At 49.6% G+C, this 27160-nt stretch overlaps 2 protein-coding genes across 7 annotated transcripts in view; one reads left to right on the plus strand and one right to left on the minus strand.

Annotated features, from left to right (window-relative positions):
- The first annotated feature begins 499 nt into the window (after positions 1 to 499).
- Positions 500 to 13374, plus strand: LOC308661230 (major histocompatibility complex class I-related gene protein-like). 6 transcript variants are annotated; one of them, XR_014024917.1, is made up of 10 exons: positions 500 to 602; positions 3853 to 4128; positions 5126 to 5401; positions 6070 to 6351; positions 8395 to 8475; positions 8771 to 8888; positions 8991 to 9020; positions 9736 to 9768; positions 12134 to 12167; positions 12449 to 13374. XR_014024917.1 is itself a non-coding variant. In XM_081316132.1 (9 exons), the coding sequence occupies exons 1-8, from the start codon at positions 539 to 541 to the stop codon at positions 9740 to 9742; spliced, it is 1134 nt and encodes a 377-aa protein (XP_081172258.1). In that variant the 5' UTR covers positions 500 to 538; the 3' UTR covers positions 9743 to 9768; positions 12449 to 13374. The 6 variants fall into 6 exon arrangements, 4 of the variants coding, with proteins under 4 accessions (XP_081172258.1, XP_081172260.1, XP_081172259.1 ...); XR_014024918.1 differs by having other exon boundaries at positions 501 to 602; positions 3963 to 4128; XM_081316132.1 differs by lacking the exon at positions 12134 to 12167.
- Positions 13375 to 21392: 8018 nt separating this feature from the next.
- LOC308661365 (major histocompatibility complex class I-related gene protein-like) overlaps positions 21393 to 27160 on the minus strand; it is a gene marked incomplete at its 3' end in the record, with an annotated part of 33877 nt that continues 28109 nt past the window's right edge. Inside the window, exons 5-9 of the mRNA XM_081316286.1 lie at positions 25431 to 25517; positions 24894 to 24926; positions 24109 to 24132; positions 22003 to 22133; positions 21393 to 21440 (exon numbers count right to left, since the gene is read on the minus strand). Of these exons, the coding sequence (XP_081172412.1) occupies positions 21393 to 21440; positions 22003 to 22133; positions 24109 to 24132; positions 24894 to 24926; positions 25431 to 25517 (323 nt within the window). The remainder of the gene's footprint in view (positions 21441 to 22002; positions 22134 to 24108; positions 24133 to 24893; positions 24927 to 25430; positions 25518 to 27160) is intronic.

Genomic DNA, 27160 nt, shown 5'->3' on the forward strand with positions numbered 1-27160 from the left:
TTGTTGCTCCTCTCTTGGCTCTTTCTGGGCTCCCAGCATCTTTTTTGAGTCGTGGGGACCAGAAGTGGACCCGGCATTCCAAGGGTGGCCTCACTAGTGCAGGAGAAACCGACATGATCATTTGATGCGGCCCAAGACTTCCCTGGCTTCTTTGGCAGCTCCATCTGATCCCCTTCTCCCACTTCCAGGGGCTCTGCGGGGTCTCCCCTCCCCCTCGCCTGCGCCCCTCCCCCCAGGCCCCCATAACCTTCCTGCTTTTCCCAGCTCCCCGTTTCTGCCCCTCCCCCCAGGAGGCGGAATGCCTGGAAGGGGATTTCCTGATGGAACTTTCGCTTTCCTTTCCACGCCTGTCCAGCCGGTTGCGCCTGGAGGTCCGCCTAGCAACAATGACGACACGGGCATACCTTTTTCCTACTGGTTACGATTGACCAATCAAATTTTTTTGCTCTGGATTGTTGCGTTGTTGATTTCCCGGAGAGCGTCTTTCTCTCGCTGCGACTCCTGGAGAGCGGATCGCAGGTTGAGGATCGCGGCCAGGATGGCGCTGGGCTCTCTGTCGCTCCTTCTGTGGGTGGCGGTCGCTTTGCGGAAGAGCTGCCTCGGTGAGTCCCTTTGGCGGCGTCGGAGGCTCCGGCTCCTTTATCTCCTGGTGGGGATCCATCGAGGGAATCTCTCTCTGTCTCTCGCCTCTCCCCAACGATTATTCCCAGGAAGAGAATCCTCTCTCTAGTCCTCTGGCCCCTCTCAGAAGGGACCCCAAAAGCGTGGATGGGACTTTCCTGCCTCTCCACCCTCTCCCCCCACCCAGGAGAGCCCCTCTGGACAAGGGAGGCCCCTCCAGAGATCAGTCAAGTCTACCTGGGCGCCCCCGAGCGCAGTTCTTTCCCTACCCCAAAGTGGAGGTTGTGGGAAAGCGGCCTTTGCAGGGGCCGTGTTAGTTCAGAAACTTCCTGGCTGCCTTCGCACAACGCCTCCGCCTGGGTCGCCTGTTTCCTGCCTTTGGCGGGGCTCGGGGGCTCTTTGTGGCTTCTGGTGCTGGGAGGACCCGGCTCGTTTCTCCACTCGCTTCCGTGTATTGGCAGACAAGGAGGCTGGAGCCCTCGGGTTAAGGCTGTCCTGGGAACGCAGCAGGAGGAGAGTCTGGAGAGATGCTCTCCTTGAATTGTCTTCCCGAGGATCCCCCTAGATTGATTGTCACTGTTATCTCGTGAGTTCAGAAGAGCAGGAAAGACGCCAGGCAGTTGAGTACAGAAGAATCATTGCTTTATTGTAAGGCTGGAACTGTACTGGGAACTTGGGGTATCGAGCCACAATGTATACAGTCCTACAAGCTGGTAACAACCAATCAGATCGAACCCATATTACCGCCAAAGTTAACTGCTGACAGGACTGGAGACATCCTGTCTCGGTTGCTGGAGAACCGTTAGTACATAAGCTCGGTACATAACAGTCACTTTCCCCTGGATCCCCACCCCCCACCCCACCCTAAACCCCAAAATCCCCAGAGCTTCTTTCTAGGATAGGCAGGAATTTTTCCACCCCAAATCCTCCTCCTTCCATTTCAGGAGCCCCCAGCACGGGAGAGTTTGCAGACTCAAAAAGATTTAAAGTTTACTCTTATTCCTTAGTAACCAGATGGGAGGTCTTGGGGTGTCCCTCGTTGTTCCTCAGAGAAACTCTCAAGGCAGCAGCTTTTCCAAAGGCATTTCCAAAACTCTCCGGATCTGAAGGATCAGATAGTCTGGGCTGGAGGCGGAAGGAGAGAAGCTCCTCTGGATGGATGGAGAGCCTGAACTGAAGGGCTTGCTTGGACACAGACAGGCCCAAACTGACCAGCCCTTCCTGACCTGAGGAGGATTCGTGATTGTGAGGATGCCCAACCTGCCTTACATTCACACGTTTCTCTTGTCAGGCAGATTCAGACTCCCTCACTGCTCAGCCCCAGGAGGGGAAGAAGCGGGTTCTGGATCAGGGAGGGTCCGATCCCCCCTCCTTCTGTCGGAGAAAAGCTCTGATCCCTTTGAAATCTCCCCAGAGGAGGAAGTAGATCTGGGGATCCCTCTCCCCAAAAGCTCTGAGAAGCCGCTGGGATTGTGGGGAGGAGGAGGCAGAAGGAGGCCGAGGCCTTTGCCTTGGGAGACTGGGAAGGACTGGGAGACCATACTGGAGGGACTACAGGCAGTCCTTGAGTTACAACAATTCATTTAGTGGCCGTTCAAAGTTATAACATCATTGGAAAAAGTGACTTATCACCATTTTTCACACTTACCACCATTTTAGCATCCTCATGGTCACGTGACCAGGATTTGTATGCTTGGCAACTGGTTCGTATTTATGACGGTTGCAGTGATCCCATTTTGTGACCTTCTGACAAGCAAAGTCAATGGAGAAGCCAGATTCACTTAACAACGGGGTTATTAATTTAACAACTGCAATGATTCACTTAACAACTGTGGCAAGAAAATTCATAAAATGGAGCAAAGCTCACTTAAGAAATGTCTCACTTAGCAGCAAAAAATGTGGGCTCAGTTATGGTCGTAAGTCGAGGACTGCCTGCATTTATTTCTCTGGGGGGCTTTGGAGGTCCTGCCCATTTCCATGCAGACCCGGGTTCTGCCCAAATAAGATCCATGAACAATCCCAAAAATGATCTTTAAACTCTTTGGTGCCCCAGAAGAATTTCTGACCTGAAGAGATTTTGGAATGGAGACCAAGAAGGGGCCTTGGAGGATTTTCATCAGCTTAATCGATTTTCCAGGAGCATTTTATTCATTTTACTTTTCTTTTGATTCATTTAACCCACTTACAAGCTGTTGCTTTTCTGTTCCTTGGGCAGCCTCAGAGTCTCTTCCGTGTTTGTGTTTTGACAATGAAAACTAAACAGTGACCTAATGTGATTTTCTTTTGTCATTGTTAGTTTTACAGTATGTCTTGTGAATTTATTCTCTCCTCCAAGGAAGGGCTGAAGAAACTATGATGTTGCTTAGTTGGGAGTTTGCATGATATAAACTGAAATAAAGTTGTATGTTTATCTTTGGTTCCCCAGAGGGGCTTTAAAGGTGACAGGAGCCTCCACACAGAGGCTGATTTTGGGGGAGGAGACCCCAGCAGACCGCCCCCCACCCAAAATGGGAGTTGGCAGCAGGAACCCCCAAGCAGTGGGGGCAGGGGGTGGGGCCAAGGTGGAGAGGGGTTTCTCCCAGGTGAGGGGAATTCTGGGAGTTGAAGTCCAAGTGGCTGAGTCTGAGAAACTCTAATTTAGGCCTTTATGTTGAGGGTCGCTGATCATGCAAAGAGTTGGGTAGCCACGATCAAACCCCTCCCAAGCTTTGTGGAAGGCCTTGATGGAAGGGGGGAGTGTGCCCTCCAACCCCTCAGGCGCCCCGAGAAGCTGTTTCTTTCCCCCTCAGTCGCTCCCGCCTTCCACCTCCTGCCTCTTCTTCCATCCATCCTTCCTTTCTCCCTGTTATATATTGAGCTTTTAGGAAGACCTTATCATATGTACACTGGAAAGCTAACGGTTCTCCAGCAACAGAGATGGGACTTTCCAGTCCAGGCTGCAGTCAACTTGGCGGGAATGATGGGTTCAATCTGATTGGTTGTTCAGACTATGGGAGAGTATATAAAGACTGCATGGCTACCCCTAACCCTCAGTACAGTTAAAGTTATGAATGAAGGAACTATTCTTCTGTACTCATCTGCCTGGCGTCTTTCCTGCTCGTCCGAACCCAAAACATAACACTTCCCCCAATTTCTCCTCTGTCCCAGCTCTCCTCCTCCTCCTTCTTTCCCCCCAGAGCCTCAGACTGGAGCCTGGACCCCCCTAACTCTGCGTCTCTGGGTCCCTTCCAGGCGCCGTCTCACACTCCCTGAAGTATTTCTACTACTCCATGTCGGAGCCCAGTCAGGGGCTGACCCATTTTGTCTCTGTGGGGTACGTGGAGGGTCAGGTCTTTGTTCAGTATGACAGGCACAGCCGGAGGGAGCAGCCTCGAGTCTCCTGGATGGAGAAGGTGGGCAAGGAGGACCCCCAGTACTGGGACAGAGAGACCCAGATATCACGTGGCAGTGAGGAGGCGTTCACAGAAGATCTGGAGACTCTGAGGCTTCGCTACAATCAGAGCGAAGGTGAGTGATGGGTCGGGTGGCTCCTCCTGCCCCATAACCCCCTTCCCAGGAAAAGGGGCGGGGGGGGGAAGAGGGTCCCTTCAAAGGGAAAGGCTGCTTCCCCACATTTAAAAAAAATCTTTTTTAATATGTTTATTCTATTTAAAAAAATGAGTATAAGCTTGTCGTTTCCTCCATAGCTGATGTGTTCTGCCAATTGCAGTTAATAAAAACATTCTTTTAAAGTTATCCCTCCATCTCTCTGGTTATTGATAGGATCTGGAAATGGATATAAACTGAGGTTCAAAGAGACCGAAATCCCCCCTCCCCCATGAAAGTTGGGGGGTCCTGGCCTTGGTGGGCCCCCTGCTGTGGGGGAGGGAGGGGATCCCAGGTCTCTTCCTCCCCCCAAAGAAGCAGGTGGATCCTAAGGAGATCCTGGGGGAAGCAGCTCCCTTTTCTTCTGTCTGTTTCCAACCCATAGAAATGAGGGATCTACTGCAGATCCATCTCAGCTGACTATTGGTGAATGCAGACCAAGATTTATGGTCACAGGGATCCTTGCAAGCAGTTTTGCAAATCAGCCAGATCCTCTTTGAGGCCACTCTCAGTCCCTCTTTGCAGCCACATTTTCATGCAAATATTCCCTCTCTGGGATCCCTTCCTTTCCCCCCCCCAGAGTCTCCCCAAGAGAGGAAGGGCAGAAAGAAAGATGGAGGAGGCTCCATCCCTCCGTTTCTTCTGGGACTCCTTCTTTTCTCGGTCTCCCTCGGGATCCTCCGCTGGCTTTTCCAGCTTCCCTTTTTCCTGGGGAGGTTCGGGGGCTCCATCCTGGGGGGGGGAATGGAGGGAGGGAGGTCGAGGGAGGGGAGAAGGGCAGGGAGTGATGGGGGATTTCTTTCCCTTGATTGCTAGGGAGGAAACGGGGGTCTCAGTGCCTGTGTCAAAATCCCTGGAGGGAAGGGGGTCTGTGCCTCTCTTGAGGAGTCCCCAAACCATCATCTTGTCCCTATTTCAGGCCTTCACACGTGGCAGTTGATGTATGGCTGTGAGCTCCAGGCTGACGGGAGCAATAAAGGATTTTGGCAGTATGGCTACGATGGGAGGACCTTCCTCACCTTCGACAAGGAGACCCTCACCTGGGTGGCTCCCATGCCCCAGGGCCAGATCACCCAGAGGAAATGGGACACTGTTCCAGGATTGAATCAGGGACAGAAATCCTACCTGGAGGAAGAATGCATTGAGTGGCTGGAGAAGTACCTGTCCTACGGGAAGGAGACGCTGCTGAGGACAGGTGAGCCTCTGGATCCAGGTTGGACTTTCCTCCTTTATGGTTGGATATTTTGGACACAATCAGCTCCTTTGGGTTCCTGTTCTGCCCAGGAGGGAATCCTCCCCCTCCCCTTCCAGCCCCTCCCCAGGACGTGGGAAGCCCTGTTTGGTTCCACTTGCCAGGCCGCCATTCAATGGAGAAGGAAACGCAGCCTCTGCCTGGCGGGTGTCTGGGTGGATCAGGCAGGAGAAGCACTTGGGGGGTGTCCTCTTCATGGCCCACAGAGAGGCAATAGGAAGACTTGGAGTTCTTCAATGAAACCCCCATTAGTCAAAGTGTAGTCAAGTCTCCCCTCTCTCTCTCTCTCTCTCTCTCTCTCTCTCTCTCTCTCTCTCTCTCTCTCTCTCTCTCTCTCTCTCTCTCTCTCTCTCTCTCTCTCTCTCTCTCTCTCTCTCTCTCTCTCTCTCTCTCTCTCTGTTTTTCAGGCTGAGTCCCTGGGAAGAACTCAAAATCAGGAGTTCTTGTGGTTGAGCATTTTCCAGATCTGGAGCATTTCCTAAAACTCTTGGAGATGCTGCAGGTGTGGAGTGGGAAGTAGTGGGAGATTTTCCTGCCCCTCCCAAGTTTCCCACCCCCCTTCCAGGTTCTGGAGGGGCTCAGGATTAATTCCGGGGGTGCCGTTTCTGCAGAGCCCCCAGAGGTGACAGTGAGGAGAAAGACAGAGGTGGAGGATGGGATGGAGACGCACGTCTGCCGCCTGGACGGCTTCTACCCCAGGGAGATCGATGCCTCCTGGACGAGGGACGGGGAGGAATGGCTGCAGGACACCTTCCGTGGCTCCGTGGCCCCCAACGCGGATGGGACCTTCCACGCCTGGCTCAGCATCCGGATCGATCCCAAGGAGAGGGGCCACTATCGGTGCCACGTGGAGCACGACGGCCTGCAGGAGCCTCTGGACGTGGCCCTGGAGGGTGAGAGGCTGCAGGGAGGGAAAGGCTGGGCTCTTTGGCAGGCTGGAGGGTTGGGGGAGAGGAATCTCGCCCCCAGATGTGTCCAGATGTGACCATACCTGACCTTTAAGCCATTGGGTTTTCTAGTGTTTGAGGTTGGTGAAGCTGCAGGGACCAGACCATAGAAGTGGCTTCAGGGGATGTAAAGGAAGCTCCAGAATCCCATCGCAAGCGCTGGCAGATCCTGATGAAATCCTCTTAGATCCTCTCTTAGCCTCTTTCACTTGCCTCCAGCAGAAAAGCAGCAATTATACTTAGCACCCAAAAAAGATTTTATTGTCTTTAGAATTCCTGAAGTACAAAAGTCAGGAGGAGAGTCTGAGTCCCTTTTTAAAGGGCAAATTTAATTAAAATTGATGAACTGCAGCTGACTTCAGGAAATGCACAGAGTATCTGGACTGATGCATCAGGAGTCAGAAAAGGGACCATCAATCCGAGTTTTTACCCTCAGAGACTTTTCCTGCTGTAAAGACTGAAATGTCTTTGTGTGTTGCTGCTCTAAGAAAGAGGTTGCATGTTATTTTATCATACGGTATGGAAATTCCTGAGGCTCAGCATAAAACCCGAGAAAAAAAAAGCCCTCTAAGAACTCTGCATATGTTCATAATTGCCCCCAACTTTTTTTACACTGGACTTCCAAAATTGCAGAATTCAAGTTTAAATCTTTTATCGATGCTTGTCACCACAATACAAGAAAACTGTTCAAATTTAACTTTTATGCCGATACCACGGGCAAAATAAAATATTCATTTGTTTTTGTTCTTTTTAGCAAGCACCAGTTCACAAATGGCATGATAGCTCTTCAGTAGGACTCCTGAGTTTTGTGCAAGAGAAAATTAAATTTAAAGTTCCCCTCCTCAGACCTGACTCCCAAAGCAATGCCACTTTATAATGCTTTGGTAAGACCCTACTTTGAATACTGCATCCAGTTTTGGTCGCCACGATATAAAAAAGATGTTGAGACTCTAGAAAGAGTGCAGAGAAGAGCAACAAAGATGATCAGGGGACTGGAGGCTAAAACATATGAAGAATAATTGCAAAAATTGGGTATATCTAGTCTAATGAAAAGAAGGACTAGGGGTGACATGATAGCAGTCTTCCCAATATCTCAGGGGTTGCCCCACAGAAGAGGGAGTCAAGCTATTCTCCAAAGCACCTAAAGGCAGGACAAGAAGCAACGGATGGAAACTAGTCAAGGAGAGAAGCAACCTAGAACTAAGGAGAAATTTCCTGACAGTGAGAACAATTAACCAGTGGAACAATTTGCCTTCAGAAGTTGTGGGTGCTCCATCACTGGAGGCATCTAAGAAGAGGCTGGACAGACACTTGTCTGGAATGCTTGAGGAGGGGGTTGTGCTAGAAGACCTCCAAGGTCCCTTCAAACTCTGTTATTTTGTTTCTACCATTTGTGGGACCGTCCAGAATTTGCATATCACCATATTCCATTTTTCATGATGACGTTCTGGAAGCACAAAATATACGTTTTTTGCTATTTCTGGACTGACCAAGGAAATAAAAGGGTATATTTTAAGTGATATGAACTCTTTAAATAATAAAACGCAAACACTCAAACTGAAGAAAAAACATAACGTACAGAGCTGCCCAAATTATGACAAACTGGGGCAGCCTCTAAACAGAACAAAAACTCTTGCTTAACAAATGTTATCGTATTGTTCACCAATATTGCGTTGGTGAAGTTTTTGTTTTGTAAGCCGCTGAGGGTCACAAGATGGCAAAGGGCTGCTTTTGAGCGGAAAAGCTAAATACGAATCCAGCTGCCTTCATGCTGGGCTGGGGAGAGACGAAGGCAGCATCAGGAGGACACGTCCTCTAACGGTGGTGAGCAAGGAGCCTTTGTGCTGCCCTTAGAGGGACATGAAGAGGAACCCATAGAAGTTTTTAATTTTGGGAACTTCCAGCTTTCACTATTTTAGGTCTCTCCCCCAATTGGGATGAGTGAGGCTCTCCTTCAATTATTTGATTCTTCTCCCGATTCTCTTCCAGAATCCAACATGGGGATCATCATCGGCTGTGTTGTGGCTGGTATTGTCCTGCTGGGTGTGATTGTTGGAATCTGGTATTTCAGTAAGTATCTTCTCTTCTGGGTGATGGAAGGATGATGGGGAGGTTCCTCCCGATTCTTTCCCTTTGGGGAGCTTCTTCTGGGCTTCCTCCTCTCCTGTCTTCCCAGCCCTCTTGCGGAGCATCTGAGATCTCGGCCTCTTGCTGGGACTCCAGTCTCGATTCAACTGAGTCTGAGGTTGGGACAGTCCCGTCTTCTTTTGACTTGGGAAGAGGCATCCCAGTTCCGTCCCTTTCAAGGGTTTTGGTCAAAGAGGAGCAGAGAAGGATTCCCATGAAAATCTTCCTCCCCTCCCAGCTGCTGCTGCTGCTTCCCCCGTTTCTCTCCATCCCTCTCAGAGGCACGTTTCTCTTGGGGCAAATCAGGAGATACTTTTGTATCTTGAAGATCTTTCTGTCTTTATTAATGAGACAAAGTAAGTGCAAAATATCTCCTGAAGGCATTCCTCCCAGAGAGGGAGAGATTGGATGGTCTCTGGTGGACTCTTTTGAGCTTTCACTGATTTTTGTCTTTGCAGAGGGACGTCATCACTACAAAGAAGCACCAAGTGAGTGACTTGTCCTCTTTACATATAATCTCCAACTTAGAGCAGTTACCAGAGACACCATCAGTTGAGGAGTGTGTGTGTGTGTGTGTGTGCACGCACACGTGCATGCTCTCTTCCTCCTAACAAACCAGGCTGGGGAAGATGGGTCCCCTTTTCATCCCAGCCAGGCTGTTCTTGGAAGTGGGGTCCTCAAGGAGAAACATCTGGGACCTCAAGAAGTGGAGAAGACCCATCTGGTGGAAGGTCCCTCTGAGTGAGAAGCTGCCCTGTTTCCCAAGTGGGTGGGAAGGAAAGACTTGGTCAAATGAGAGTCAGAAGCTCCATAAAATTAGGGATCAAAAGGGGGCATTGTGAGAGAAAAGGAGCTTTGGGGGATGCCAACTGGATCTCCTCTTGGTCTCCCATCACAAGGCTCTACAGTCTGGTTAGAAAAAGGGACTTTGGAGCCAGGTGGATCTTTTTAGGTCAGCTCTGCCCTTGGGCTCAAGAATTGCTGAACTATTGCTCTGTGTTGACGTGCATATAAATTTTCGGAATTCTTTCCTATGCCTTTGAGCCCAAGCAGTCTGGTTCAAACTCCCTCCGGGTATTTGTGTGTCTGTGATTGTGTGTGTGCGAGAGAGGGAGGGAGCTGGAGTCAGGGAGAGCTGAGTTTCTCCCTCTGTAAGCCAAGAAAGCGACAGATTCACCTTTTTTTTCTTTCCTTCTTTTCCAGCAAGTGAGAGCGGATCCAGCAGTTCCAGCCTGGGTAAGTCGGGGGGCGCTGCTGCTGCCCTGAGCCCTTCGGTCCTTTTGCAAGGCTTTGGGCGCCTGGGGAGAGTAAAAGAGGGAGAGGCCCCCAGTTTTTAAAAGCCCCCTCCTCCTCCCCCCATTAATTCACCCTCCCTGTGTTCCCTCTGCGTCTGGTTCTGGTGAAATAATTAAAATAGAGTCAGTTTCTTTAAGTGGTGAGGGCACCAAGTGAGACTAACTGGGAGACGGTGAGTTCTAGTCCCACCTGTAAGGTTTTTCAGCTGAGATCCCAAAGAAATCCCAATGAGACTCTTGAACTGGAGGCCTCTGAACACGGCCTTATTTTCTTTGATGAAAGAATATATGCTGGGCACTCCACTCTCCTCTGGACAGCAGAGAAGATGGAGAGCAGAGAGTAATCAGTAAAGTTTTTTGCTTTTTAATAAACCAACAAACATCACAAGGTTTCTGAGCCTCTAAAAAGTTCCTTTGAATCTCCTCATCTATCCTGGCCTTGCATTTCTGCATCTCTAAGCTTGAACACACAATAGCATAATAGCTGGCAATTAGCCCATTGATTTTGTTATTTTGCAGGCAGGTAGAGAGCTGTTATACTTTAAAGCCACAGGAGAGAATCGAGAAGGGAAAGATTTAAGATCAGAGGAGAGACCAGGGAAGTGTTGCAATTCCTTAGCTAGGGTTTCCCTTGAAACAACACAGTTTAAAGTAACAGAAACATTTTCTTTGGTCAGCACAATTTAGAACACAGTGGAGCACATACAGGAAGCAAGCAAAAATAAACGGACAATAGCTGTTATACATGAGAGATTCATTATATATAAAAGATTATATTTTGAAAGATTATGCTTGGCTTGATCTCTACACACCTTAGGCATGAAAGCCGGTTTGGGCGGGTCACAAAATCCACTTTCCTTGCATTGCTTTGTTCCTGAGGCGGAGAAGAGAAACTCTCCCTGTTGGATTCAGGCAGGGGAGGCAGCCCAGAGTCTGCCTGGTGGAGCCTGGCCCCGTTTGGAGGAGAGAGCCCTCAATTCTTTGAGAGGAAACAGGGAAACCACCGACAATGCAGTGATCTCCAGTGGTTAGAGACCCTTCTGGCATAGCTGAGACCTGGCTGACTCTGGAAGTGGGAGGGGGGGGTTCCTCCTCTCAGAGATTGTCCAGAGGGGTTTATGGTTTGACCCTGTTGGAAGAAAAGTCTTCATCGTGGTTCAGTCCAAGCTGGGAATAAACATGACGACTGCTTTAGGAAGAAGGTTGTAGTTTATTGAAGAGGAGAGCCAGACAGGAAGATGGCTCTGGCAGAAAAGAGAGTGAGCACATGTAGGGAGTGGTTTTTTATACCCTCTGGAGCCTTTTGTTTGGAGTTGTTTCCTGTTCCTGTTTTGAAGCTTTGTATTTCCTGTGTCATGTATTTTGACCTGTGTCCCTTTGGCATCTGTGAATTAAACCTATTATGTCCTGTCTTAGATTTTGGGTGGGGTATGTAGATTTTAGGTTTATTTGTCTTCCTAAGCTTCTAGCTGGAGGGCTTCAACCTTACTGAATGGATTATCACATTTGCATTTCTACAGAGCTGGTTTCTGCATGGGGGAGGCAGACTTGGGGCTATTAAGAAAAACTGGGCATTCTTTTCTGCCTCTTCAAGATCCTTTGAGGAGATATATTTTTCTGCCCTTTTAATGTTTCCTTCTCGGGGAGGGCTGACTTCCAACAACTCCAACCGATACCGCAGGGCAAGTGAGGTGGCAGTGGTCCTCTGAGAACCCCTTTGGACACTCGGGGGCCTTGATTCCCACGTTTCTGGTTGTGACTCCCTGTTTCTGAATCTGGGCTCACGGGATCATTTGCTGCTGTACCAGCCTCCCTCCCTTCTGCGTGGCCACCCCCCTCCCTCAGTCGCTGGGGGCCATCTTAGTGTTGGCAGGGAGTTCCCAGGGCTTCTGGTCCTGGGACACTTCCATCTGCCCTCCCCGGGTTTGGCCTCGGAAGGGTCCCAGGAGTTCAATGTTGCCATGGACCTCTCCCAGACTGTCCTGGGCCTGGTTCAGGACAGTGGTCACACTCCGGATATCATCTTCTTGTCGGAACAATGGCAATGTGATCTGGTGGGGGAATCTGGTTTTTATTGTTTTAAATGTTCTACATGGCATTTTATTGAATTTTACTGGAAGCTGCCTAGAGTCACTTGGAGAGAGAGATGGGTGACACAGAAGATTAATAATAAAGGAATCAAAAGCTTGGTCTCCTCTGAGAGTTTTGTGAGGCTGCAGAGGTTGAATGGTGAAGAGAGAGATTTGTCATCCTCAGAGGATCCAGACAAGGTAGAGACTCACTCTGTGTCTTTCTCTCCAATGCAGGGAGCAACCAGACTGCTTAGCATCCCCCTGGCCAGTAAGTGGACATGTGGGGGCTGCATGGGGGGAGAGGGACGGAGGGAGGGAGATGAAGGCCTTCAGGTCCCAGGACCAATTGATGGTGCAGATACTTTGGGAAATCCCTCTTTTCTCTCCTATTCACCTCAAACACTGGAAGGGAAGGAATTTGGGGGAGAGGCATTGGGGCTCTGGGGAGGGGTCTGCCTGCCCCCCCAACTCTTATCCTCTGGCACCTCTTCGGCTCTGACTCTCTCGATATAACTAACCCTTGGATGCCTTTTCCCCTCTTCTTTGCAGCACGATGGAGACTCCCAGCCTAAGGAGAGAGGAAAGAATTGGGAATCAACCTTCTTCTGAATTAAACAGGAGGGTCCCTTCAGAGCCTTCTGGAATTCTGGAACCAGGATATATTTGGGGTCTTTCATCATGGCTTTTATCACAGTATCAACAACCTTTTTTAAATTATGAATGTGCGGCGATCCGCTCTAGACTAGACTAGTCCAACCCGCTGATCAAGCAGGAGACCCTCTACCATTTGGGACAAATCCAACCTCTTCCTAAAAAACCTCCAGTGCCAATGGAGCCCCCACAACCTCTGAAGCCTTTCCGCTGATTCATTTTATCCATGGTTAAGGCGTTTCCTTCTGGGCAATGAGCTGGGGAGGGGGGGGAGAGACCAAACCCAGAATAAGAGCTCCTCTTCCCTTTCGTGCTTCCCCCCACCCGTTAACTCACCGCAGCAGCCCCCCATACCAAAGCCCCCAGCGCTGCCCCCAGGAGCAAGAGGGGCGTCCAGCACAGCCACATCGCCCTCCAGCCATCCACAGCTTTGCAGTTTCGCTAGACTTCGCCACTTCCAAAATGCGGATCCTGAAGGAAAAAGAGAAAACCGCACTTTCGCTTTCCATCTCTTCCGGGCATGGCCCGAGGGGAGGGGGCTCCAAGACTGACCCTGCCCAGCACACGAAGCGATGATCCCCTTCAGATTATCTCCAGCCACGTTTTGTGCACAAACCACCCGGTTGTGCCTGTTGTGTGAAGACCGCCTTCGCAATGCCCGCTTCTTTCATAGCTCTTGCGAGGCTCCTCCGCCTAAGGGAAAAAAAGGTTCTGGATTTCTGCCCAAGAAGAGCCTTTTGTTGAAAAGGTTCAATACAAATCACATAAAATTTTTTAGAAGACAAACAGGATATCAGAGGTCATTAAAATGTATTGAAAACAAAGAGGCTAATGTGATAAAGCCTTTGTATAAATCAAGGGTGCCACCACATCTGGAATATTGTGTGCTGGTCTGGTCACAAGGACCCTCCAACTTCCATGGGGGGGAGGGGAGATTTCGGTCTCTTTGAACCTCGGTTTATATCCCTCTCCACATCCTAGCAATAGACAGAGAGATGGACGGATAACTTTTGAAAAAACGATTTTATTAACTGCAATTGGCAGAAAACATCAGCTATGGGGGCAACAACCAGGCTTATATTGATTTTTTAAAAAGAATAAATATATTTAAAATGTTTTTTTTAATGTGGGGAAGCAGCCTTTCCCTTTGAAGGGACCCCCGTTTCTCCCACCCACCCCCGGTTCCTGGGGAGGGGATTATGGGGCAGGAGGAGCGACCCGACCCATCACTCACCTTCGCTCTGATTGTAGCAAAGCCTCAGATTCTCCAGGCTTCTTCTGGATGCTGCCGCTCAACATCACCGGCTCGACCACCTTGCTGCTGCGAGTCCTCCCGGTCTTCTTCGTCTGTTGCCGGGCTTCCAGTTGCTTCAGGTGCCCACGCCTGCAGAGATGGGCTTTCTGACCGGGCCTGCTGCTTCCCAGCTGGCTCCGTTCCCTGCCGCTTCCCAGCTGATCACCACACACGCGCAGACGGCGCGTCTGGTTGGGCCTGCTGAACCCGTTGGATTCCTCGTCCTCAGCTTCCTGTACCCTGGGCTCTGGCATGTTGGCAGCTGCAAATACACAGACGGATTTACCGGCTGCGCCTGTCGGCTGTTGGTCGATGCCTGGCCTCCCTGCTACTGGATGGCAGCTTCCTGGGACCCAGGCTGACGTGGCTGGATGCCTAGGCCTTCCTGACCGGTCTGATGCTGGGCAGTTGTATCACAGTGAGGCTAGGGCAGCTCAGGGTTTGTTGGGGGTGGCAGGGAATAGCCCGAGGTGTGGGGTTGGGTGTTTGGAGTTTGGGGTGGGGGTTACCTGCGGTACTTATGTGATCAGGAGCAACACGCCCAGGAGGGGAACGAGGGACCACTGCACACAAGTGGAGATGCAGAAAAGGAACTGTAGGGGAGGGGAAATGCCTTTGTAGATGCATGGGCGGATGTTGGCTTGTGAGGAGGGGGGTGGGGTTGTGTGCTTGCTGGCTATTTATATGTGTTGGGAGCATTGTGCTGCCAATGCTGACTTGATTTCCCTTGGAGGAAAGCAACTTTGGTTTGTCACCCGTTCCTGCTGACTGCTGTGTGCTTCTTCATACGGATGTGGTCATGACAGTAAGTCAGCGTTCATTATCTTCCTCACAATTGTTCACCTTTGCCTGTCCTTTTTCTTGTTGGGCTTAGGCATGGCAGAGGGAATGCAGGGGGTTGGTCCGGTGGTTGGTGAGGAGGAGCCGGTTGGTGCTGCAGCAACCCTTGAGGCGGTTGGGCTGGAAGAGGCCCAACCAGCAGTGAGGCCCAAGGTCTGGGACCCTCCAGTGACTACTGTGGATGAACCCCAGGAGGCAGGAGACCAGGCCCAGAGAGGGGAGTGGTGGTTTAGCCCTGCCCCTGGGCCGCATGGACCTTAGCCAGGGACAGACAACCCAGCCAAGAGGTCCACTGATGGAGGGAGCGGCGTCTGACGGAAGAAGACAGGGAGGATTGGAGTTACTCCACAGCGCCGAGTAGCCAGACAATGGACATACTCAGGGACAGATTTGGGGAGGTTGGTTGTCAGGAGCCATGGCAGACCAACAGAGCTTGAACACGATGCAGGACGATGGTCACAGGCTGGAACCCAGTCTGTACGCTCAGGACCATCCCGTTTTCGGCTGGCTAGCCCCCGGCTCCAGGGTCCACCTTGTCAGAGCACATCCCAGGGGAAGGGGCCTGTGGTGCAACCCCCAGCAGCAATGGCACAAAGCGGCTTGGGTGCCTGGATGGCGACGGACAGAGGCTCCACCTGGCAGACATGACCAGCCAGTGCTTTGGGTTGGCAGGCAGCCGGTCCACGGAGATATGGGACCAACATGGGAGGCCCGAACCCACAGACGGGTCCTTGGGGGATGGGTGTGGTTTGGGGCCCACCACCACTGCCGGTGACATGATGGCCACCCCAATCATCTGGCAATGTTCCTAGGCCATGCCATAGGCCATTTAGACAGCTATGCCCCAGTTTACCCGTCTCAGTGGGCGATGGTGGCAGCGGTTACAGCAAGTCTGCAGGGTGAGGCCAGGGCCTGGGCTGCTGACTTGTACAGTGACCATGCCAGAGAGCTGGGAGATGTTGGCCTCCTCTTGGAAGCACTGCGTGCACAGTTCAAGGACGTCTCCCGGGTCCAGCGAGCCGAGGCTGAGGTGTTGGATCTTTGACAGCGCAGCAGACCTGCAGTGGAGTACATCCGTGACTTCTGCCAGGTGGCCGGCAAACTACGCTCATGGCCAGAGCATCTGCTGGTGCATCATTTCAGGGAGGGGCTCGATGGGGCTCTTCGCAGGGTGTGTGTTGTCCGCGGCATTCCGAACAGGCTGCAGGACTGGTTCCGGGTGGCTGTTGAGCTGGACATTGGGCTACAGGAATTCCAGGGGAGAATGGAGAACGTCCGGAAACCATAGAGCCATTGAGAAGCCAAGGGAAGAGGAACAGAAACCCCCAGTGGCAACATCGAAGGCCCCCGTCCCGGTGTCCTGACCCACGATTTGGTGTTTCTGGTGTGACCAGCCAGGCCACTGGGTGGCGGAGTGTCTGGTCCCGGCACCCCAAGTGGTCCCAACCAACCCAGGAGGTCCGCGGAGCGTTCACGAGCTGCACACCAGTTACAGGGCCAAGCGCCTGGGATGATGGAGATGCCGACAATCATCGGACCTGTGCTCTACGACAGTGCCGAGGAGCAGGAGGAGGACCCTATGGTAAGTGCGCCAGTATGTCCCTTTGTGATCCCGGTGATGTTGGTAAGCCCACAGATGGGATGGAAGAGGGAGTACCGGGCATTAATTGACTCCGGAAGTACCCGTTGTCTGATCAGCCAGGCAGTGGTGTCTGAGGTGGGCGTCAGGATGGAGCAGTTGACCACCCCACTCAGGTTCCAGCAGGTTGATGGGTCCCTTCTGGGGGGAGCACCCGTAACTCACGTGACGGAACCCATCCAACTGGAGATGGGTGAGCATTGGGAGACCTTGTGTTTTATCATGGTACACTCCATGACTGAGGCTGTGATCTTGGGATTTAATTGGTTGGACAAATGCGGTCCGACGATCTGGTGGGAGGAGGGTTTCCGTCACCTCTGCCTTGGGACGGGGCCTCAACCCCCGGATCACGCCCATACGGGGCCAGAGGGGTTGGCCGGGGAGGAGAAAGCCTGTGGAATCCTTGGACTAAAAGAATGAATCCTGGTTTCTTATTAGGATTGAGGAAATTCAGTTGATTTCCCTTTTCCTCTAACTGTGGTGGCGAACCTATGGCACGCATGCCACAGGTGGCACGCAGAGTCCTCTCTGTGGGCATACGCGCGTCAGTCCTGGGCCTTCAGCTGGGTTTTATAAAACCTTTTCGCTTTAGGCCTCCACCATGTGCAAAAAAAAAGAGTTCAATCAGTCAATCAATTTCAACTTCTCGCAGGAAAAAAAAGATCTTGCAAAGTTGGACATTGATTGAACTTTTTAGTCCCACCCAGTCTGCCTTTACCACCGCAGCCATGCCACCCCCAATGTGCCACACCCACCCAATTGGCCACATCCAGCCAATGGGCCACGCCCACCTGACACCCGACGATACATAAGTGGGTATGGGGTTGCAATTTAGGCACTCTGTCTCTAAAAGGTTCACCATCACTGTCCTATAATGAACAAAGTATGAGAAACGTTCAAGGGTCTTTTCAAGGCTTGAATCATCTGCTTGCTTCTGCAGTCACCATTCCTCTGAGCATGTACAAAGTGGAAATAAGGCCCCATCTTTGGGGAAGAGGAGGGCATAGCTTGATTGCTCGGGGATACAAAATATAGAACATAAAAGAATATAAATCATTGAAAATCTTTCAGATCCGGAGTCTCTCATCAAGGCGGGCGGGAAAAATTTCCGTAAACAAGGATGAGCTGGAGATTGGTGCCCCCTGCTGGTTCGCAGCTTTGCAGTGTCTCCTCTCAATTAGCAAATCCTGTTTAAAGTGCCAAACCAGCCAGAAGTTAATCGAACTATTTTGAACTAAGCCAGCAACAGTCAGAACTGATTAAATCACCTCCCAAACTGTCTAAACTCCCCTTTACTTTTTCGGCTTCCTTGCGACAAACTACAGACCTGCAGCAGGAAACTCTTGACAATGATTAGTTTTCCCCATCTTGTACTAAGTACAACAAATGTACCAAAAATGATAAATGTAACGGATGACGTGTAACACTAATCTTGCGAAAAAAGTGACATAGACTGATTGTGAATAACAAAAACAAACTTTCTGTATGAAGTCGTTTTTGACTCAGGAAGCTTGATCTGATTAACAAAGAATTAGCATTGCTTTGATAGCCAGGAAGGATATTGTCTCCAGCCCCATATTTATCTGCTGCCACCTTTCTTCCAGTTTCCAAAGATCACTGCTGATTAATAAGGGGTGTATCTGATTTTAAGATTACATTTTTCTTTTTTCTGAATTTTCACTTTGGAGGCAATGTAAATAGAGAAGAATGGGAACAGGACAGGACTCAACATGCCGGATGGCCTTCTCCTTCCTCGAAGCCCACAAGCTGCAGAAGGTGCACAACAATTTCAGGAACCTCTGAAAACAGGCTGCAAACGCACTTGCAACTTTGGGACACTCCTGGAGGCACTGAGAGACTGGCAGCTTGCCAACTTCAGATGGGGGAGGAAAAACCATCTGCCACATTGAGTTGGATCCCATTGGCAGTCAGCCAACCGCCATTTTAACTAAACTGTAGCAGCCTTCCACCATTTTAGGGAGCGCAGGCAGCCCCTTTTGTATTTCTACACCGCCTGTTAAGAGATTCTTTATTCAGGAACTGCTGTTGCCTCCAAGATCAGACACCCCAACTTTGGCCTGGAGCTGGTAAGAAAATTGAGCCCTGAATTTGAGAGAGATGCTTTTCCCTTTGCAAAGGGGCGTTTTTGCCCACCCGAAAATAGGAAACACCCAGTAATTCAGGCAAAGTAAAGAGCCTCCATTAAGGGTTGTGTGTGTGAAGGAGCAATCTACCCAGAAAGTTGGCACCACCTGTGCTCTCTTCAAGGCCTCTCCCTGGGGACAGCACAGCAAAGTTGCCTGGAATAGCTGTGCCATGACACAAGTGAGGGTGTGGGGAAAGAAGGTCTGTATTTTTATGTGGAAGTAAAGCAGTTAGACAGGGATGTTTTTCTCTAACAACCCTCACAAGGAGAAATACAGGTGGGAGTAGCTGTGGAAGTGTGAGGACTCTCTCTCTCTCTCTCTGTGTGTATAAGTGTTGTCAAGAGAATTGTGTTGTTCTTAGCTCTTTACAGAATAACTCAGTTGGAAGGGTCTTCTAGACCAGGGGTCTCCAACCCCCGGTCCCTGGACTGGCTCTGGATCATGTCATGCCAGAAACCGGGCTGCACAAACAAGCGAAACCCCATCCAAGGCATGTAGGCAGCACACAAAACAACACCTTCTCCGGTCTGTGGAAAAATCTCTCCCCACAGAACTGGTTCCTGGGTCCCAAAAGGTTGGGGGGGGGCGCTGTTCTAGAATGAGTAGAAGACGCTCATTTTGACATCTCACAAAATGCTTTAAAGCAGACGCGTCAATCTTTTCCCTGGCCTGGGCAGCACTGAGTGAAAAGGAATTGTCTCGGGTCCCGTATAAAATATATCATAGAGTTCATTTAAATAACCAACTTCTCTTCAAATATATTTTTATTCTAACATCAAAAAAGTTGTGGGGGCCACATTACTAGCTGTCCAGGGCTGGATGTAGTCTATGAGCCGTGAGTTGGGCACACCTGAAGTCCACTTTTTAGGCTCTTAAAGATGGCAGCTCTTGAAGGCATCCGGGAAGCCCAAAAGGAATTGGGGGGGAAAGTCCCAACGCTTTCCACTCCTCTTCGTCCAGAAACCCTCCTCTATAATATGGGGGAAGTCTTTCCCATCAATCCGGGGTCTCCCCACTCTTGGGCCAGGGCCTCCTACTGGGCCCCTGAAGAGCCCAGAGAGGACCTCTCAGAGGCAGGAGAAGCTGCCTTCCTGCAAGGGGACCCGGAGGGCTCCGGCCAGTCACTGAGCTCCCGTCTCCCGAAGGGCCCCTGGATGAGGCCCAGAGACCAGCCACTCGGCCCTCAGCCTGGGGCAAAAGTGGCTCTGAGGAAAAAGCCGTCTCTGTTGCTGCCCCCACCAAGCCCAGACTAAACGGCCATTTTGGGGAAGATCAGCTGGAGATGCTAGAGAAAGATCTGGACCCAGGAGCAAAATGGCTGCCTCCTCCCCAAGGAGCACACAGGAGAGCCCCCCTCACCCCCAATTCTTGCTCCTTCCAGGTTTTGCCTTGGTTCCTCCCCTTCCTGCCACTCAGAACGAAATTGGGGTCTCCGATGAACAAGGAGCGTAAATTCTTTGCTATTTCCAACCTCCCCAAAGAGGCAGCAACTCAGGTAAGAGGAAAACAAAACCGTTTATTTTCAGCAAACCATTTTGACAAATTTACAATATCAGTGCAATTATTAAAGGAGCCAGCAGCCTGGCTGTGCAATGGTTCTCATGCTCCATTTTTCTAAAGCATGAAAATCCCTAAATGACAAGCTATAAAAAAAAATCAGCGTCTGAATGTATCACTCGTTACGCTGATTACCTTTCAAACTTTGAATTCTCAAATATATTTATTTTATTTATTTTATTTTAATTCCATTTATATCCCGCCCTTCTCCGAAGACTCAGGGCGGCTTACAAGCTTAGCAGTAGCCTTCATTCTATGTATATGCCTGCTTATTAGGGCTTTCACACACACCCCAAGCGGCATTATTACAAACTCAGCTTAATTGCCCCCAACAATCTGGGTCCTCATTTTACAAATATATGCTCAATGAACTGTGCAATAATTAAAATGCATCAACGATTTTAGTGACAAACTTCTCAGAATGCACAGTTCTTGTTTTAGTAACAGGGTCATTGAACATTTAAACTTATAAAACTAATACAAGGAAAAAAAGAAAGAGAAATACCCACCTTTATCCCCAACAAGTATAATGAAAATTAACAACTTACACATCTCTCTTAAAGTAAAACCAAGAAACTCTTCATCCTATCCCTCACCCCATTCCCTATAAACCCATCTCTGAAACATCATCTTTAACCTCTAATCTCAATCCATTAGGATTAATCAGCAAAAGCCCATGAAGGGTTATACAAACTACTTATTAAAAACTATTATCTACAAAAGCCAATTTAAAATCTTGATTCCACAATTAGTAACATATATTCTTTTCTCCTCCATTCCTCAATCATAATTAAAAAAGCTTGCTGATACTATGATAAAAGCCATGATGAAAGACCCCCCAAATACATTTATTTATTTATTTTATTCGATTTATATACTGCCATTTTCCCGAAGGACTCAGGGTGGTTTACAGGGCAAATTAAAAAAGAGTTACAATATACAGATTAAAATACAATTAAATTAATAGCCCCAACACTTTAAAATTAAATTTAAAACCTTAAAAACCCCTCAGTCCAGGCCGGCCCGCTCAAATAGCCAGGTTTTTAGGTCCCGGCGAAACGAGCGAAGGTCGGGGCGATCTGGAGTTCCACCGGCAGCTGATTCCATAGGGCAGGCGCACCCACCGAGAATGCTGTCCCCCTGGGAATCAGCCGCCGGCACTCCTTGACCGGCGGGACCCTGAGGCGGCCTTCCCTGTGGGAGCGCACAGGACGATGGGAAGTTGACGCTGGCAGCAGGTGCTCCCTAAGATAATCTGGACCCATGCCATTTAGGGCTTTATAGGTCATCACCAGCACCTTGAATCCTGGTTCCAGAATGCCGGAAGGCCCTGAAGGGACCCTACTGTCTAATTCAGAAGAAGATTTATTCCCAATTCTTTCCTCCCTCCTTAGGCTGGGAGTCTCCATTGCACTGCAAAGAAGAGGGGAAAAAGCATCCAAGGGTTAGTTATATCGAGACAGTCAGAGCCGGAGAGGTGCCAGAGGATAAGAGTTGGGGGGGCAAGCAGACCCCTCCCCAGAGCCCCAATGCCTCTTCCCCCAAATTCCTTCCCTTCCAGTGTTTGAGATGAAGAGGAGAGAGAAGAGGGATTTCCCAAGGTATCTGCACCATCAATTGGTCCTGGGACCTGAAGGCCTTCATCTCCCTTCCTCACTTCCCCCATACAGCCCCCACATGTCCACTTACCGGCCAGGGGGATTCTAAACGATCTGGTTGCTCCCTGCATTGGAGAGAAAGTCACAGAGTGAGTCTCTGCCTTGTCTGGATCCTCTGAGGATGACAAATCTCTCTCTTCACCATTCAACCTCTGCAGCCTCACGAAACTCTCAGAGGAGACCAAGCTTTTGATTCCTTTATTATTAATCTTCTGTGTCACCCATCTCTCTCTCCAAGTGACTCTAGACAGCTTCCAGTAAAATTCAATAAAATGCCATGTAGAACATTTAAAACAATAAAAACCAGATTTCCCCACCATATCACATTGCCATTGCTCCGACAAGAAGATGATATCTGGAGTCTGACCGCTGTCCTGACCCAGGCCCAGGATGGTCTGGGAGAGGCCCATGGCAGCCCTGAACTCCTGGGCCCCTTCCGAGGCCAAACCTGTGGAGGGCACATGGAAGTGTCCCAGGACCAGAAGCCTGGGGAACTCCCTGCCAACACTAAGATGGCCCCCAGCGACTGAGGGAGGGGGTGGCCACGCAGAAGGGAGGCTGGTACAGCAGCAAATGATCCCGTGAGCCCAGATTCAGAAACAGGGAGTCACAACCAGAAATGTGGGAATCAAGCCCCCCAAGTGTCCAAAGGGGTTCTCAGAGGACCACTGCCACCTCACTTGCCCTGCGGTATCGGTTGGAGTTGTTGGAAGTCAGCCCTCCCCGAGAAGGAAATATTAAAAGGGCAGAAAAATATATCTCCTCAAAGGATCTTGAAGAGGCAGAAAAGAATGCCCAGTTTTTCTTAATAGCCCCAAGTCTGCCTCCCTCATGCAGAAACCAGCTCTGTAGAAATGCAAATGTGATAATCCATTCAGTAAGGTTGAAGCCCTCCAGCTAGAAATTTAGGAAGACAAAGACACCTAAAAACTACATACCCCACCCAGAGTCCAAGACAGGACATAATAGGGTTAATTCATAGATGTCAAAGGGACACAGGTCAAGATACATGACACAGGAAATACAAAGCCTCAAAACAGGAACAGGAAACAACTCCAAACAAAAGGCTCCAGAGGGTATAAAACCCCACCCCCTACATGTGCTCAGGCTCTTTTCTGCCAGAGCCATCTTCCTGTCTGGCTCTCTTCGTCAATAAACTACAACCTTCTTCCTAAAGCAGTCGCCATGTTTATTCCCAGCTTGGACTGAACCATGATGAAGACTTTTCTTCCAACAGGGTCAAACCATAAACCCTTCTGGACAATCTCTGAGAGGAGGAACCCCTCCTCCCACTTCCAGAGTCAGCCAGGTCTCAGCTATGCCAGAAGGGTCTCTAACCACTGGAGATCACTGCATTGTCGGTGGTTTCCCTGTTTCCTCTCAAAGAATTGAGGACTCTCTCCTCCAAAGGGGCCAGGCTCCACCAGGCAGACTCTGGGCTGCCTCCGCTGCCTGAATCCAACAGGGAGAGTTTCCCTTCTCCGCCTCAGGAACAAAGCAATGCAAGGAAAGTGGATTTTGTGACACCCCCCCCAACCAAGCCGGCTTTCATGCCTAAGGTGTGTAGTGATCAAGCCAAGTATAATCTTTCAAAATATAATCTTTTATGTATAATCAATCTCTCACGTATAACAGCTATTGTCTGTGTATTTTTGCTTGCTTTCTGTATGTGCTCCACTGTAGTCTAAATTGTGCTGACCAAAGAAAATGTTTCTGTTACTTTAAACTCTGTTGTTTCAAGGGAAACCCTAGCTAAGGAATTGCAACACTTCCCTGGTCTCTCCTCTGATCTTAAATCTTTCCCTTCTCGATTCTCTCCTGTGGCTTTAAAGTATAACAGCTCTCTACCTGCCTGCAAAATAACAAAGTGAATGGGCTAATTGCCAGCCATTATGCTATTGTGTGTTCAAGCTTAGAGATGCAGAAATACAAGGCCAGGATAGATGAGGAGGTTCAAAGGAACTTTTTAGAGGCTCAGAAACCTTGTGATGTTTGTTGGTTTATTAAAAAGCAAAAACTTTACTGATTACGTCCTCTCCGCTTTCCATCTTCTCTGCTATCCAGAGGAGAGTGGAGTGCACAGCACATATTCTTTCATCAAAGAAAATAAGGCCGTGTTCAGAGGCCTCCAGAGTTTCACTGGGATTTCTTTGGAATCTGAGCTGAAAAACCTTACAGGTGGGACTAGAACTCCCCGTCTCCCAGTAAGTCTCACTTGGTGCCATCACCACTAAACCAAACTGACTCTATTTTAATTATTTCACCAGAACCAGACGCAGAGGGAACACAGGGAGGGTGAACTAATGGGGGGAGGGGGCTTTTAAAAATGGGGGGCCCTCCCTCTTTTCCTCTCCCCACCCACCCAAAGCCTTGCAAAGGGACCAAAGGGCTCAGGGCAGCAGCAGCAGCGCCCTCCAACTTACCCTGGCTGGGTCCTCTGTCACTTGCTGGAAAAGAAAGAAAGAAAGAAAAGAAAAAGGTGAGTCTGTTGCTTTGTTGGCTTATAGATGGAGAAACTCAGCTCTTCCTGACTCCAGCTGCCTCCCTCTCTCGCACACACACAATCACAGACACACAAATACCTGGAGAGAGTTTGAACCAGACTGTTTGGGCTACAAAGCATAGGAAAGAATTCCTAAAATTTATATGCACATCAACAGAGAGCAAAAGTTCAGCAATTCTTGAGCCCGAGGGCAGAGCTGACCTAAAAAGATCCACATGGCTCCAAAGTCTCTTTCTCTAACCAGTTTGTACTCAGAGAGCCTTGTGATGGGAAACCAAGAGGAGATCCAGTTGGCATTCCCCCAAAGCTCCTTTTTTCTCAAAATGCCCCCTTTTGATCCCTAATTTTATGGAGCTTCTGACTCTCATTTGACCAAACCTTTCCTTCCCGCCCACTTGGGAAACAGGGCAGCTTCTCACTCAAAGGGACCTTCCACCAGCTGGGTCTTCTCCTCTTCTTGAGGTCCCAGATGTGTCTTCTCCTCTTCTTGAGGGTTCCTCATCCCAGATATTTCTCCTTGAGGACCCCACTTCCAAGAACAGCCTGGCTGGAATGAAAAGGGGGCCCATCTTCCCCAGCCTGGTTCTTAGGAGGAAGAGAGCATGCACGTGCACACAGACCCAGACACACACCCTCCTCAACTAATGGTGTCTCTGGTAACTGCTCTAAGTTGGAGATTATATGTAAAGAGGACAAGTCACTCACTTGGTGCTCTTGTGTATTCATCTTGACGTTTCTCTGCAAAGACAAAAATCAGTGAAAGCTCAAAAGAATCCACCAGAGACCATCCAATCTCTCCCTCTCTGGGAGGAATGTCTTCAGGAGATATTTCGCACTCACTTTGTCTCATTAATAAAGACAGAAAGATCTTCAAGATACAAAAGTACCTCCTGATTTGCCCCAAGAGAAACGTGCTGCCTCCGAGAGGGATGGGGAAGAAGCAGCAGCTGGGAGGGGAGGAAGATTTTCATGGAAATCCTTCTCTGCTGCTCTTTGACCAAAGACCTTGAAAGGGACGGAACTGGGATGCTTCTTCCCAACTCAGAAGACAACGGGACTGTCCCAACCTCAGACTCAGCTGAATCGAGACTGGAGTCCCAGCAAGAGGCCGAGATCTCAGATGCTCCCCAAGAGGGCTGGGAAAACAGGAGAGGAGGAAGCCCAGAAGAAGCTCCCCAAAGGGAGAGACTTGGGAGGAACCTCCCCATCTTCCTTCCATCACCCAGAAAAGAAGGTACTTACTGAAATACCAGATCCCAACAACAATCACAGCCAGCAGGACGAGAACACCAGCCACAACACAGCCAATGATGATCCCCACATTGGATTCTGGAAGAGAATTGGGAGAAGAATCAGATAATTGAAGGAGAGCCTCACTCATCCCAATTGGGGGAAAGACCTAAAATAGTGAAAGCTGGAAATTCCCAAAATTAAAAACTTCTATGGGTTCCTCTTCATGTCCCTCTAAGGGCAGCATGAAGGCTCTTTGCTCACCACCGTTAGAGGACGTGTCCTCCTTCGTCTCTCCCCAGCCCAGCATGAAGGCAGCTGGATTCGTATTTAGCTTTTCCACTCAAAAGCAGCCCTTTGCCATCTTGTGACCCTCAGCAGCTTACAAAACAAAAGCTTCACCAACACAATATTGGTGAACAATATGATAACATTTGTTAAGCGAGTTTTTGTTCTGTTTAGAGGCTGTTCTAGTTTGTCATAATTTGGGCAACTCTGTACGTTATGTTTTTTCTTAAGTTTGAATGTTTGCGTTTTATTATTTAAAGTAAAAGAGTTCATATCACCTAAAATATACCCTTTTATTTCCTTGGTCAGTCCAGAAATAGCAAAAAACATATATTTTGTGCTTCCAGAACTTCATCCTGAAAAATGGAATATGGTGACATCCAACTTCTGGACGGTCCCACAAATGGCAGAAACAGAATAACAAGATTTTGAAGGGACCTTGGAGGTCTTCTAGTACAACCCCTTCCTCAAGCATTCCAGACAAGTGGCTGTCCAGCCTCTTCTTAGATGCCTCCAGTGATGGAGCACCCACAACTTCTGAAGGCAAATTGTTCCACTGATTAATTGTTCTCAATGTTAGGAATTTTCTCCTTAATTCCAGATTGCTTCTCTCTTTAATTTCCATCCATCGTTTCTTCTCCTGCCCTCTGGTGCTCTGGAAATTAAGTTGACCCCCCTCCTCTTTGTGGTAGCCTCTCAAATACTGGAATACTACTATCATGTCCCCCCCCCCGTCCTTCTTTTCTCTAGACTGGCTAAACCCCAATCCTGCAACTGTTCTTCATATATTTTGGTCTCCAGGCCTTTAATCATCTTAGTTGCTCTTCTTTGTACTTTTCCCCAAAGTCTCAAGATCTTTTTTGTAATGTGGTGACCAAAACTGCCTCCAAGTTGCACTTTGTTGTGAGTGCTCCAGTGGTTGATTGTTCTCACTGTCAGGAAATTTCTCCTTAGTTCTAGGTTGCTTCTCTCCTTGGTTAGTTTCCATCCATTGCTTCTTGTCCTGCCTTCAGGTGCTTTGGAGAATAGCTTGACTCCTTTGGGGCAACCCCTGAGATATTGGGAAGAGTGCTATCTTGTCACCGCTAGTCCTTCTTTTCATTAGACTAGATCACGGGTTGGCAGCCTGCGGCTCCGGATACGCATGCGGCTCTTTAAGCCATCTCTTGTGGCTCCCAGTCCTCCTCCGCCATGTGCACTTCTGAAAAAAAAGTGGGAGTAAAAAAGTCCCATTGAAAGGCCCCGAAAGAAACGTGGACGAAGGCAGCAGCTCTCCAAACCTCCGCCACCCCATTCCCATTTTGAGAGAATGGGGCGGCAGAGGTTTGGAGGCCCCGGGGGGAGGGGCAGGGCGCTCGGGTGGCTCCGGTGGCACCCGGGCTGAAGGCGGCGCCATGACCCAGTGCCCCTCGCCAGGGAGACCCGCTGCTGCGCAGGTGCCTCCTGGCTCAGGT

Source organism: Vipera berus, assembly GCF_964194415.1.
Source record: "Vipera berus genome assembly, chromosome: 2".
Taxonomy (NCBI): domain Eukaryota; kingdom Metazoa; phylum Chordata; class Lepidosauria; order Squamata; family Viperidae; genus Vipera; species Vipera berus.

Bases quoted from the DNA above. Each gene is read 5' to 3' on its own strand.
- LOC308661230 (XM_081316132.1), top strand. From the start codon at position 539: ATGGCGCTGGGCTCTCTGTCGCTCCTTCTGTGGGTGGCGGTCGCTTTG. The intron at 4,129-5,125 runs GTGAGTGATGGG...TCCCTATTTCAG, and splicing joins TCGCTACAATCAGAGCGAAG to GCCTTCACACGTGGCAGTTG. The intron at 8,476-8,770 runs GTAAGTATCTTC...CTCCCCTCCCAG, and splicing joins TGTTGGAATCTGGTATTTCA to CTGCTGCTGCTGCTTCCCCC.